This window comes from Struthio camelus, chromosome 1 (genome assembly GCF_040807025.1).
Source record: "Struthio camelus isolate bStrCam1 chromosome 1, bStrCam1.hap1, whole genome shotgun sequence".
Lineage (NCBI taxonomy): Eukaryota > Metazoa > Chordata > Aves > Struthioniformes > Struthionidae > Struthio > Struthio camelus.
In genome coordinates this window covers 90,665,967-90,680,444 of record NC_090942.1, presented here as the reverse complement: position 1 = coordinate 90,680,444, position 14,478 = coordinate 90,665,967, and the positions used below count along the sequence as shown (strand labels likewise).

Here is a 14,478-nt window from a genome sequence, read left to right as displayed (position 1 = left end):
CCATGGGCCGCTCTTCAAAGGTAACTCCACTTGGCAGTGACACAGAAGACAGGTTGGGAAATGGAGGTTGGCTTGCTCTTAGAGATTATCAGAGGCTTGGGCTGTATCCTGAAGGCCCCGAGATCAGCTCAGCTAACATGCTAATTTGTGACCTTTCTTTGTCAGTAGAACAGAACAGGTTTGCAACCATTTGCTTTAAAGTCTCAGCCCCGTCATGGCTTCCCATGAGTTGCCATATGGCCAATAGACTCTCTCTATTTTATATACTCATTCTCCCCAAGGGCTGTACTACATAGCCTTCCGTTACGGTCTCCATTTCAGTTCACGCACAGGTTCAAGCTCACACACATTTGGAAAATCACCATCTACATAGAGAAGTACACGGATGTCAGCAGAATCTGGACTGACAGCAAGATCTTACCGGCGCTTTTGTTGGAGAGGAGGAGATATAAAGGCTGACAGCTGTTGAGTAACTTTCATTCTTTTGTTGCAGTTGTAGCCACGTTCTATCATTTACAGCAGGTGACAAACACAAGGGCCAGAAGCACAGAGACAGAGAGGAATGAAAAGAGGTAAGGAAGATCTCTTTCTTTCTTTCTTTCTTTCTTTCTTTCTTTCTTTCTTTCTTTCACTGAAAAGAGACCTTTCTTTTTTTCTTTTTTCTTTCTTTTTTTTTTTTTTTGTAAGTAATTGTACGATTCCGCGTAAGTTTCTGTTTTGGCCAGGACTATGATTTTGTGCCACTTAAAGTTCTGCCGTATGCTCATGTTGAACCTTTGAATTGCTGATAATAATTCTGGCTCTGCAGTTCTCCAAAGTCTTTTTTTTTAAACCAATAATTGTTTTTCTCTCTGGATTTTTCCTTGAGAGGGGCAAAAAAAGGAGCTACAAAAAGTTCAACTTGTAGTGGAGCTTGGGGATCTCACACGTCTTTTAAACCCATGTATATTGATAGGTCTAAAAAATTTCCCATATGAGGGCCTGTCACTGGTAACCCTTCATCTCCAAAGGTTGCCCAAGCTTTTCTCTGCTTGGTTGGTGAGGGGTAGGAAATGCACCGGGGAGCATCCCTCCATCAACTGTGACTTGCTATCACCTTCTCTATATGGCCTTCAGGGAGGGGAATTTTGTTCTAAAAAAAACCCAGAAAAATAATAAGATGCCAATCTCTAGCTAAATAGAGAAGTCTACTTAAAGGTGTACATCTTAAGACTCGAGGGTTCTGTTCAGACAATCTAGGCTTACTGATACACTGTGCAACGCAGGCTGAAGATGCCGCTTCTAATCCACTAGCTCAAAGCTGAGTGAGCAGAAAGTCTTATGGAAAGATAAATTATTTCAATATGAGACACCAAAAAAGGCTTTACCCTTCCATGAGCTGCTGTGCTGTTGAAAACAGGAGTTTCATTTCTGGGTTGAATTTTTCTACTTTCAGACAGTGAATCCTATTCAGCCTTTGTCTCAAATATTCCTCTGCTTGGTACACGATGCTTGAGCTCAAGTTACTGCTTAATTTTCTCTACTATAAACTAAATAGTCCTCTTAAGTCCTTTGTGCAAATTATCCTCAAATCAATTCACAAAACTTTTCTTTATCCTCACCAATGTTTCTAAAATATGGCTGCCAGAACTGCCTACAATATAGTAGGATTTGTCTCATCTAAATCAAGCAAAATCACCTTCACGTTCCTATTCACTGTTCCTGGGCAGTGCATCCAAGGGCTGTGTGCACCCATTCTGCCACAACCTTGTACTGGGACTGCATATTCTTCAGGACTAAGCCCCAGGAAAAAATTATGGAACAGTATCTTGTGGGTTCCCCAGATGCACCTGGTATATTTTTGTTCTAACTGGGTTAGTATACTCTGTTTTGCTGTGCTGGTGTTGTCAATATGTATATAGGCACTTTTCCAATCTGGGCTGTAAATCAAATAAATTGCATGGTAAGATCTTGATGTTCCTATTGCAAGAGCTGCAGTTATGATACCTGAACCTCAACCCATGCATGTACACAGCTGTGGAGGGAGATGGAGGGCCCATCCCTGGAGGATGTCTCAATACTGTTTGCTCAGCCCAGCTTCCAGTACGTTCAGAAAGTTCTCCCCGTGCTGTAATTGCAGACTGCAGGTAGAAAGACTGTTTGGGGAGCCAAAAGCAGAGGGGGGAAAAAGCTCAGAAACGAAGTGCTGAAGGGCCTGTGAGGCAAAGACAGACCTTGGCCTCTTCTTAAGCGCTCAAAAGAGTTTAGAAGCCATAGGGAGCAACCTGGGCTGCAGAGGTGGAATAGTTTTTCTTGGCCTTCAGGTAGGTAGAGACACAGGACTAGAGACTTCCACGCAGATCACAAGGATTTGTGGCTGGAAAGAGCCTGGCTTGTGCTTACGTGGTGGCCTTGCTACCATGCTCCGTCCGGGCAATGGGGTGCTCTTGCTGTGATCAGGAATTTCCATTCACATGACCCAGCTGACCCTCCTCAAGCAAAGTCCTGTCTGAGCAGCTCTCAGAAGCTTGTCAATAGCCTGAGGTGCTTGAGGGGAAATCAAAAAAAGGTCAGCAAGCGTGGTCGGCGCTTCTGTGACAGCCGGGCCGTTTTATGCCCTGGGGGCTAGGGGAACAGTGGAGCCCATGAAGTGACCTTCAGTTCTGTCTGTCTCATTGCTCTGTGCTGGCTACTTTTGTTGCATTTGGCCTCTTACCCTGCCCTGCGCTCACATGTGTTTGCTTTAACGTTAATGAGCACTTTCAAAGAAACCGCTACTTGGTAAAAGAGACAGATAAACTTTGCTTCAGATGTTTGAACTGAGAAAAAGAAATGATCCTTCCTGAGTAACTGTAACTCAGAGCCTCAAAGTCAAGCCAAACTGATGTGCAGGGACAGGAGATACTGGGTTCCTCAGCTCTTGGCTGGCAGCAACTCTGAGCGGAAATCTGGTGCAGAAGCAGAGGCCTAGGTGTGGGAGTCAATGTGCAGATGGCTGAGAGGCCCTCCCTGCCCCGTCAGATGCAAGCTGCTGCTAGATCAAAAACACAGCCACAAGCAAGAGCGAGAGAAGAAAACACAGAAACCGCACCGCATGAAAGAGACACATGAGCACACCAGGAGAGGGAGATGGCCTGCTCTGCACTAGGAGTGGTTTCCAGCTTTTTGTTTTTTAATTTCAGTTTCCTACAGTGTCATGTCAATGTCAGCCACGAGGAGATTTCTGCAGCCAGCACCCTTTAGGACTCTGTGCTGTTTCAAGGCTAGAGGGAATAAGGGGCTGATGGCTCCTCGCTGACGTAGATGTTCTCCGTGCCAGGCTTGGTCCTGTAGAATCATTCCCTGAGCCAAAAGACCAGTCCCTACCTCACTTCCCTATCCCTCAGAGAGGTAGGGATCATTAAAAGGAGTCAGGAAGGAAATTAAACTAGTTTAGTAAAAGGGAGGAGTTAAAATGAAATGGAAATCAATGTTCACTTGGGAGGGAGCCCTGCTCTTCCTTCACTAGAAGTACTATTAAATCAAATATGCCTGGACTGTTTCTGGAACTGAGGCCAACTGGCATGGGATGGTCTGGGCTATTAAACTCACTTAACCTCCAAAATGAACTGGCTGCATGCCAGCTGCTTAATGGGAGTGGTCTCTGGCCCATGCTCACACCTAAGTGGAGCCCTGTAATTGCTTAGGAGAGTGTGGCTTGTCCTGGGCCAAAAATGTGTCAGGAAATGTTCTGACAATTTAAGAGGACTGATGAGTGTGTTCCAGTGCCTGGGGACATTCCCTGGCACTGTTTAATTTATGAGTACCATCATAGGATACAGTTGGGCTACCCATAAGGAGACTGCAGGTCTGCTACAGGCACCAGCTAACGATGCTGGCTTGTTAATTTAGCATAGTAGAGAGTCTTATTCACCGAGACGTGCAGACTCCTGACTTAGTTGCCATTGCTGCTAATCTGCCTGGATGGGATACAAAAGGGGGCGGAAAGACAGAGGAAAATATGGGAAGTGGAGTGAATGAGAGATCAAAAGAAACAAATAGGCAAAGAAAAATATATGAACGAATTTCTAGCTGAAGGCAACCCATTTTCCCTGCTGACTTGTAACACATAGGTGTCATCATCATATTGTAGGTATCTACCAAAAAATATGAAGGCTAGTGTGAATGAAGAATGAATGGGGATGTTTATATGTGGAAAGATGAGAAGAAACAGCAGAACAAGGTTTAAAAGCTACATTAATCTGTACAACCAAACTGTGTAAGGTCAGCAGTTCGTCAATACTACAGTGCTTTGGTTGCATAGTTTCATTCAATAACCAGCTAGCAAGAAGGTGAAGAACAGACTGAAGCCATAAGATGACAGGAAGCTAGAGATTCCCAGATAAGATAAAATGATGGTGTGTGATTCACCAATTTTGTTATTTTTTACCTGTTCCATTACCTTCAGGTATTATAGGAAGTTTAATGACAGAATATTTGTAGCCTAGCACCGGCTCTGTTAATTTGCAGATTTCACTGCAGATTGGGGGCTGAACTTCCCTGCTGGTCTCACTGGGATAGGTGATGTGAACATTCACAAGTTTCTTCAGTCTACTTAGGACTCTATCTTATTTAGGGCCCTGCGCCAAATCTCAGTTACAGCTGTTTCTTCTGAGTCTGTTGTGATACACACAGGTGCCTTGCTGCAGCCACTTTCTTTATTCTGTAGCGTAGCCCAGTCAACTGCTTGACCACTGCCTTTGCATCTTGTTGGAAGTGATTTCCAACTGTTTGCACTGACTTCTTCATTTTACTGTTTTCACAGAAAATGGCTCATGCAAATAATCCTTGGGACTGGGATATTTCTTTTGTTTGGCATGAGGCAATCCATACATCTTCTCTGACAGTGTCTTTGCCATCTATTTCTCCTTTGAGGGTGCATATGGCTGCTGTTGTGCTCTTGTACCCATATTTCTTTCATGTGTATAGGTCTGCGTGTTGGACTAGCTGTCAGGCAGTTGGTTATTGTGACGTGATCTCCATGTAAATGTAGTGCTGGTGTTCTCGTCAACTCTTTGATTGCTGCATGTGCTCTGGTAATTTAAGTTAATTTCAATATTAAATTATCCTCTTTTAGAATATATTATATTTAATATTGTACATAGTACATATAAATATTGTACAAAATACTTCTTGTATTTCTTTTGAGTTCATTCCCGTTATGATTCCAGCCTTCAATCTATCATGCCATCTGTGAAAGGAGGTTTCTATTATGCACTAGAGCTGAGAGACCCTCTCATCAGTTATTCTACTGACCTCTCTGAAAACAGGTGAAAATTAGTCTTTTTGTTAGGGATCCTGATCTCCTTGGGCTTGGATATCTCTTCCTCCAGCCCCTCCCCTACATAGCAGTCCTGCTTCTAAAATGTAATTTTCTCCATTGACAGCATCCATAGTGTTTTTCTATACTCTATGAAAACAGCATTTGGTTTGTTTACATCACTTCCCACTGCTTACCCCCTGAGCTTTGTCAGCTTCTGTCTGGCCCTTCATTGAGGACATGGAGATGTTATGTTTCAGATGCTTCAGCCCACATAATACACTCTCCTCTATTTGTTGGCCCCACAGTTTTTGTTTAGAAAAATTTTTACTTTAAGTGTCAGCAGCCAGGCTCTGTTTTAGTTTAGATGAGGCCTCTCGTGCTAGAGATGAAGCCCAGCATTTCTGCCACCTGTGTTCCCCAGTTTCTGATGAACACATATCTCTCTTCTTTATGCTACTTTCTCTGTCATGCTCTGCAACTCTAGCACTCTGACTCATCCTACACACGTTTCTAGAAGCATTTCCAGCTTTTAACTTCTTACCTTACAAGCTAAATTTTGCCTGTAAAATCTTTTCTGAGCTGTTTCTATGCTGTATTCACACAGTACCCTTTAGCTCCCCTTCACAAACCTGATGTCCTCCTACCTTGCCTCTTCCTGATCAGTACTGACCTTAAAAGTGGGACTCTTCTGTGCTGCTCCTGATGCCCCGTCAGCACTCTCCCTGACCCCTTACATTTTCTCTCAGCTCAGTCATCCCAGCCTCAAGAGTAACTAAGGCTGCAGGAGTGCATTGGTGATAATCCGTCATAGTGAGGTAAAAAAGGACAGACACCTAGGGTTTTTCCCCCTCTTCCTCTGTAAGTCACCTAGCCTTTTTCGCTGCTCTTTCAAAAAAAAAAAAAAAAAAAAAAAGAAAACACCAATTTTTACTGTTCTCAGGGAGAAATTTAAAGAAAATATTCATTCTCTGAATACAGTCAAAGCTGCACCTGCCTGCCATGGAGTTCCAGCTTCAGAGTGTCTTTCCTATGTCTTTCCAAGTGTAATGGCTCCCCGTATTCCACAACTTCTGTAGCAGCAAAGTCTTAGCAAAATAAAAACCTGCAGTACCATGACGTCCAGATATCTAAGGCTGAGTAAAATAAATTTTTTAATACCAAACTCTGGGGAACATTGTGGCTGATTCTTTGCTGACAAACAGGACTCAGGTGACCCTACCATTGACTTTCCACTTCACTGCATGGGAGCACTGAAGGACTCTGGATACTGACTGGAAACATGGGCCTCACTCACTATGGATTATACAAGGCCTGAAAATCAATCATTATTAACATCATATTTGGGTTTTCCATGTTAGCACCCCTTGGTACCGACATTTCAACCCTCCAGTTCGCAGCAGGGAAGAACGTTCCCAGGAAGATGAAGTCGTGCAGCATGATGGTGAACAGAATTCTTGCTGTCTTCTCAGTTATGCAGCTGGGTGAGTCCTTGGCTGTGCAGGGAAAGCTGTTTCAGCCAAACTCTGGCTATTCTTATAGTGTTTCTACAAGTCTCATAATATTTGGTGTGTTTTTAGGCTCCTTGTGATTTTCTATCAAAAATACTCTGCATGTTTTTTTTTAATAATGATTGTCATCTATTAATAGGGGTGAATTCATACACTGGCTTATGACAAAAGGGCTCAGTTCACCTTCTCTGAGACTACCAAGAATTCTCCAAGGGGGTCAGAGAGCAGTCTCATGTGGCTTCGTGCAGATTCACTCAGGCAATTCTCTCCATAGTGATGCAGATATAACAGTTACCCTCTTACCTGCTTTTCTCACCCACCCCTGCACTGCTTCTCTGTGGTGGTAGAGCTCTCTGTGGGGCAGAGCCGATCAAAGAACATGTGAGAGATTGAAAACAACCAGTTCTCCATCCTCAGGATTAGCAGAGAGGGAGGAGAACTCCCCTCCCAGAGGCTGAACAGCTGCCGACATCTGTGTCCCCTTATTTCAGAGGTAGCATGGGCAGGTCAAGCTGTGGAACTCAGGTTGTTCCCAACCCACCTGCTATGCCTGCCAGCAGAAACCAAGATTTGTAATCTCACTCTTAAATCAAGTATGGACAGCTTCACTGTAGCGATGCAAGACAGGAGTTTCTGTGGGAACCCAAGCGTCTATCATTGCATTTTAAATCTCACACTGGAGGGGGTAGGGAGAGGAGGTAGCGATTAAAAGTGGTGAGTGCATAGAGGTGGTAATATACTAGCACATGACTTTGAAAGTGTTGCCATAAAAGAGCATGACCGCCAGATAGGGAAGATGTGCCCTTCAGAATCAAGGTTCAAAAAATTTGTGTGAACATGTAGAAATGGTTTATGAGGAAATGCTTGTCCTTTGTACAGAGCTATTTCCTTTTTATTCTGCACTTCTGTTGCTCTCCAGTACGAGGGTCACCTGAGGGATTCACAGGTCCATGAAGGTTAGACAGTCTGAGAGCTTACCAGCAGTGGGGCAGGGGACTACAACCCCCTTATTCCCAAGCGTTTCTCTGGTAACACGATCTCCTTCTGGTGCTCTTCTGCAGAAATTCTCTTTCGAGTGAAGGGAAGGAATTAGTTCTTCCAAGAACCCACTCCCGAATTTTCTTCAACCTTATACATCCTAATTCTTTTACTACCACATATCCCTCATCCCCAGAACAGGAACCTGATGTTAGATCAGCCATCTTTCTTACCCTTTTCCCTCATTTCCTTGGGCTTCCAATCTTGCTCCATGTAAAAGTTGGAAGAAGAGATATGCAAATTTGCCAGTGCTGTCTTGACTGGGGAGTGAAGGAGCAGTGGGTTGTCCATATGCAAGCCTGCCTTTGATACCAGTAGGACAACTAAATCTGGTCTGGTGGGAAAAAGGTTGCTTTAGTAAAATAGTTTACACCTTAAAATTGTGAACAATGGTGAATCCACCACAATCATTGGCATTTTCCCTGTTTCTGAATGTATGTAAAACAGAATTGCCATGAATTGGATAAAGAGCAGGAACTGGTGGGGTGGAAAGCTATGGGGCTGGAAAGGAAAGGGGTGGATTGATGGCATGAGTGAAAAATTCAGAAGCTGAGGATTATCTTCCCAGCATCTGGGAAAAGGAGGAGATAAATCTGCATTCTCCTTAAAGGATGGGAGATGTTCATTGAGCTACTCCACAGAAAGTGACTTCATGCTTATTTTGGGCAATTGACTTTTAGGACTGATCCCCATTATGGCTCAGAAAGAACTAAAGAGTGGGATTGCAGGACAGAAGGTGATCCTGAACTGTAGAGGCACAACTCATGAAGCAGTGACCTGGAAGTACAACGGAACTGTTATTAGGTGGTTTACAGAAGGCCATTTTAAAGGTAAAACCTCCAATTCATCACCCTCTCTTCCCAGTATATGGCTGAGAAATTGCTTCCCTCCTAAACGTGCTTATTGTTTCAAAAGGCAAAGGCAAAGCTCCAATGACCGATCGATCTGAAATGGACCAGAATAATAAATCTCTGATAGTGTCAGACTTGAGGCTCTCCGATGCTGGCAGCTACAGCTGTGAATATGGATCTCGCCCAGTGGTCACTATCTCACTGCATGTCTTTGAATGTGAGTAATCAGAGGCATTTATCCACGAAAAGGGGAGGAGGGAGGAGACCGTAAGGTTTTGAGAAACCTCTTTGCTGAGATTCTTTTTCCAGTTGCCATTTCCTGTGGTGTGGGCTATCATAATTCATTCCTCCTCCATCTCCAGGGCATAAAGTGTCTCAAAGTCTCTATTCTCCTCTTTGCTGAGACACTTGCTTTCAGGAAGAGGAGTGGACTTACTGGCTGAGCTTTTTCTCTTTACAGTGACAATCTCTTTAAATGGGCACTTTCTGACAAACGAATCTCCTGAGCTGAGCGTAATGCAAAATTCAGTTGGTTCCCAACCTGATCTCAGCATCAGACTGTTCAACAGTCACAATAACATAGAAACACCAGAAATCTTACGAAAGGAGACCCCTCGCAAATACGTACTGAAGCTAAAGAAACTGCAGCCTGTGGACAGTGGGACCTGGAGATGCCACATCCATTCAGACTCTCCACTGATTGATCAGAACATTGTCTTTGATGTGAAGGTATTAGGTATGTGACAACAAAAATCCTAATGCTGAAGCTCCAGCTCACATGCAGTGCTCCCTCCAACTCATGAGCTTAGCTTTTACTTTCCAGTATCCCAAGCAACAGGGTTGCAGGGTCAATTTCCCAGGGCCTCCAACCCCACAGCTAGCGGATTGCTCTGCTACCTGAGCCCTGTCCCATACTTCCTCCTGTTTTCCTTCACAGGGTTGCCCTAAAAGATCACTGTCTCCTTGGGGTTTGCTCTTCTCAGCTCTGGTGAGCTTAGGAGCTTTGGCTCTTTAAATGTATCCTCAGATGCTTTTTTGTTTGTCCTTCCCAGGATATTTTGTGGCTTTTCTTTGAGTCCTCGCTCAGCTGAGCACCGCATGCATCTCTGTAAGTGACTAGAGAGTTCCAGATCAAGGGTGCACACAGTGAAGTATACTCATTGCTTTCCTTGCCTCTGTTTGTATTTCTGTCTATTCCGAACTCAGGTTTTCAAAATCCGGCCTTGAAAAGAAACTATGCAACTGTTGACAGCACTGTCATCTTGTCATGGCATCTGAACTTCCAGGAGATAAAATGGAAAGAAGGTTTTACAGGACAACTGAACTGGAATCTACAGGGAAATGCAACCTCTTATATGCTATTTAACTTCAGTGTCACAGCATGGGGAAAGCTGTATGTGACCAAAAAAAGTAGCCCCTTTCTGTTTGAGGAACCTACAGTGGCATCTTCAGGTGTCCTGGAAGTGAAACTGAAAAAAGTCCAGTTCAAGCACTCTGGGCAGTACCAGATGCAGCTGGTATACAACAGAAGATTCGTACAGAGCAAGATAGAGCTGTTGGTGATGAAAGGTGAGAAGGGGGCTGTGGGAGCTGAGGAGCTGCAGAAACCCAGAAGCCACAAGGGTATGGATGGGACCTTCCCATCCTCTACTTCATGTGTCTCTTTCTTATCTTCACAGTCTTGGCTAACCCTGCTGGGCCACTCACCAGAGGGGCTGAGATGACCCTGCTCTGCCAGGTCTCCAGTGCCCTCCCACCCAATGCCCATTTATGCTGGGAACGTGTGAACACGACTCAGACAGATTTTAAGAAGTCAAAAGAGCATGAGGCAAAGGTGGAGGTGACTGTCAGTACTGCAGGACTGTGGAACTGTTACCTCATAGAAGACAACCAAAGAAAGATCAGCCTTAATTACTCTGTGGGTATGGAAATTACCGTTATGTCTCTGCCTCCACTCAAAAGCCTTAAACTGCTCTCTGTATCTGCCTCTGAATACTTCTCTTCTTCTATAGAGGAAGCTCCTGGTTGGATTAGCTATGTGATAATTGGAGCAAGTATTGGAGCCAGTGTGTTGGTGTTTGGCATTGCTGTCTTGTGTATAATTGTTGGCATGAGCTGGCAGCGGAGAAGAGTGAGTACCCTGGTCCCAGTGAAAGGTGAAGAGATGGCTGCTTTCCCAAAGCATAGGAGGAGTTTGATTTTCTGTCTGGGGATAAGGCAGAACAGATAAAGGGTCAGTCTTTTCACTCAAGCCAAATGGAGAGAGATGGCCTGCAGATAGTGGGGATGTCAGAAAGTGGTTTACTACCACTTCAGAGGAAAGCATTTTAAGCATAAAAATATCCAATTGTGATTTATTCCTTCTCTCTTGGCAGCAACGGGCAAAAAGGATGGCACTAGCTAGACAACACTTGCTGGAAAACAGGACGTGTCAGTGTCAACAGTAAGTGGTAATGAGGGCGCCTGGAATGGGCAAAGACTCTGGCTTCAAGAAAGGGGAGCTGGATGGTTGAGCAGAGTGGAATGGAGCATGGCTCTGCTTGGTGTCTACACTATAGCTGCATCCTACTTATATTGATAACCTGAATGATAATCCCATATGTTTAATTAATTTCCAGTTATACCCCAAACCCATGGTAGCACTGCGATGACAAACTTTGGAGTGCAGAAGTTTCACTTGAATTGCCTTTATGTGAAGAAATGCTGGCCAAACCCAGACAGGAGTTCCAGACTCCTCTGGTTGGATTCACAGTGGATCTGTAACCTAGATATCAAGGTTGTAAATACTAAGGTGGGAGGCATCCAACCAAACTCAAGGATGAAAACCAACTTTTAAAAACCTGTAATGTCCATAATGTCACTCCAGCTATGCTAGCACAGTATCGAATGGCTGTCTGTGAAAATTGCCAATAACCTCTTGGGAGCAAGGAGAGAGAAGAGAAAAATCATAAAACAAGGTGAACTCTGCCTTCTCTCAAAGGCCTTGGGCAATATTAAATATGCCATCACATCCTGGCCCTTCTCATGGGAACAAGGATTTCTCATCAGAAAAACTGTCATTTTAAGGACTTTAGGCTTATATGACATCAGAAGCAGCTGTGGAGAAATACTGGCAGCTAGTCTGTCATTGGAAGTGGAGAGCTAGGGACAGTATAAATGATTGCACATACCAGTTCAATAAATAGGTAGGCACAGAACTGGACTTCTTGATTTTCACACTGAAAACAGTGTCAAACTGTGATAGTTTGATTTGTATTCTTTTCACCATCGGTGAGAATTAAGTAGAATGACTATTAGTGAATGCAACTTCATAGCTGGGATGTGTGATGGAGAGTTGGTTAGCATTACATGTGTTATAGAAGTCACCTCATTTTCATCTACTTTTTATCAAGGTTAAAAATGATCCACATTAGGAGAGGACAAAAACCATACAACTACATCAAAAACTAGCTAAACCTGTGCAATACAGTTGTTCTTTAACCCTCCCTGTCAAGTATGCAACTCACAGAATCACAGAATCACAGAATGGTTGAGGTTGGAAGGGACCTTTAAAGACCATCTGGTCCAACCTTCCTGCTCAAGCAGGGTCACCTAGAGCTCATTGCCTAGGATTGTGTCCCAGATGGCTTCAGCATATCTCCAGAGAAGGAGACGCCACAACCTCTCTGGGCAACCTGGTCCAGTGCTCTGTCACCCTCACAGGAAAGTTTTTCCTCATGTTCAGACGGAACTTCCTGTCTTTCAGTTTGTGCCCGTTGCCTCTTGTCCTGTCACTGGGCAGCACTGAGAAGAGACTGGCCCCATCCTCTCGACACCCCCCCTTCAGATACTTGTACTCATTGATCAGATCCCCCCTCAGTCTTCTCTTCTCCAGGTTGAACAGTCCCAGCTCTCTCAGCCTTTCTTCAGAGGAGAGATGCTCCAGTCCCCTCAGCATCTTTGTAGCCCTCTGCTGGACTCTCTCCAGGAGCTCCATGTCTCTCTTGTACTGACTGGGGAGCCCAGAACTGGACACAGTACTCCAGGCGTGGCTCTTCCTAATGCAGCCCAGCATACCATTGGCTCTCCTGGCCCCCAGGGCACATTGCTGGCTCATGGTCGACTTGTCGTCCACCAGGACACCCAGGTCCCTCTCGGCAGAGCTGCTTTCCAGCAGGTCAACCCCCAGCCTGTACTGGTGCCTGGGGTTATTTCTCCCTAGGTGCAGGGAGGACTTGCCTTTGTTGAACTTCAGGAGGTTCCTCTCCACCCAACTCTCCAGCCTGCCAAGGACCCTCTGAATGGCAGCACAGCCTTCTGGTGTATTAGCCACTCCTCCCAGTTTAGTAGCATCTGCAAACTTGCTGAGGGTGTACTCTGTCCCTTCCTCCAGGTCACTGATGAATAAGTTAAACAAGACTGGACCCAGGACTGACCCCTGGGGGACACCGCTAGATATAGGCCTCCAACTAGACTCTGTGCCACTGATCACAACCCTCTGAGCCCTGCCATTCAGCCAGAAATTCAGTACAACTACAACACAAACCACAGGCATGTGGATGCACAAATAACTGTCTGCCTCCTGAACTGCAGGAGGGAGGCAGTCATTCTACAGTCTTTGCTCTTTACACTGGACAAAGATCTGGGGGGGTGACGGATGTGGGGTATCAAAATGAGACCTTTTGCCTCTCTAGGACTTCTGCTCACATCATTCCTTTCTCTTGCAGCTGGCTGAATAAGTAGTATTGCAGCACTCAAGCCAGAAGGATTACTGAAGTCTTGGCCTGTAACAAAACACCTGCCAGCCCACACTGCTTCCTGTGAATCCCTCTCCCTTTCTCCTCTTTTGATGCAATTCTTTATTCCTTCATCTTCCTCCCAGTCTAATGCCACAGCAGGGTATTGTCTGGCTGGCAGCCAACGGGCAAGTCAAGAAACCCTTTAGGGTTATGGTTGAGCCCCAGATGTATAATGAGAGACACTGAATAGAAGGGTGTATATGCTTTTATTTTGCTTATGCACTTAATTTGAGCTTCTTGTGGAATTTATTTTATATGCTTATTTTACCTGTCTGAGCTACAATAAATTACTTCAGGGGTTTCTTTGCAAGCTGGACTAATTTTTTTCTGATGCGCTCTCATCTGATTCAAATATAACTGGCATTTCTCCCTTTCATGCTAGGATGTGGAATCCTGATTCCCACTATCTCCAACTTCCTAGGCTGCCAGAAATCTTCCCGAACTCACCTTTCTTCAGCTGTCCATGAAACCTACCTATCTCCATTGGCCTTTTCTCAGCACTGTGAACCCTACTGCACTCTTCTCCCCAGCCCTATCCCCTAGCTGGTGGTCCTCACCCCTCCCAAAACCTCCAGCTGTCATCTCTTCCATCCCCTCTAGTCACAGATTTCCACAGAACAACAAATCAATGCACAAGTAAAAACAGCACAAGCAATAAGAATATCCAGGACTCATTTTGTTGGGAAGGCAGTTCAGGAAACTAGTGACTTCAGGAAAGGCAGAATTAAATCAGAGCCCTAAGAAGTTGTGAATATTTATCTAGAAAGTAAGTTTGGGGAAAGTGTGACAAAGAAATTTCCTAGTAGAACAGAACAGCCTTGGTCTGTGTAAGTCAGCAGATTGCACAGAATAGATGCTTTTGAGACCTCCATTAAGAATGGTAGCTCTTTTTTGGCTGAGAGAAATGGAAAGACAGAGAGAAAAGTCCAGGGAATTTAGGAGGGAAGTTAAAAATATGTTGTAAGGATGTCAGAATGTCCTGAAAGAAAAATATTGTTAAAATATTTACACAGAAGTCTTAC

The 14,478-nt window shown here is 44.5% G+C and overlaps 1 protein-coding gene across 3 annotated transcripts; it reads left to right on the top strand.

The window, feature by feature from the left end:
• The first annotated feature begins 292 nt into the window (after window positions 1-292).
• Window positions 293-13,766, top strand: CD4 (CD4 molecule). 3 transcript variants are annotated; one of them, XM_068957155.1, is made up of 10 exons: window positions 293-572; window positions 6,672-6,762; window positions 8,508-8,657; window positions 8,743-8,895; window positions 9,139-9,414; window positions 9,885-10,247; window positions 10,358-10,600; window positions 10,691-10,809; window positions 11,054-11,121; window positions 13,385-13,766. In XM_068957155.1, exons 2-10 carry the CDS (start codon window positions 6,702-6,704, stop codon window positions 13,398-13,400), a joined length of 1,449 nt encoding a protein of 482 aa, XP_068813256.1. In that variant the 5' UTR covers window positions 293-572; window positions 6,672-6,701; the 3' UTR covers window positions 13,401-13,766. The 3 variants fall into 3 exon arrangements, with proteins under 3 accessions (XP_068813256.1, XP_068813262.1, XP_009683418.1); XM_009685123.2 differs by having other exon boundaries at window positions 295-572; window positions 6,640-6,762; XM_068957161.1 differs by lacking the exon at window positions 6,672-6,762.
• The last annotated feature ends 712 nt before the right edge of the window (window positions 13,767-14,478 follow it).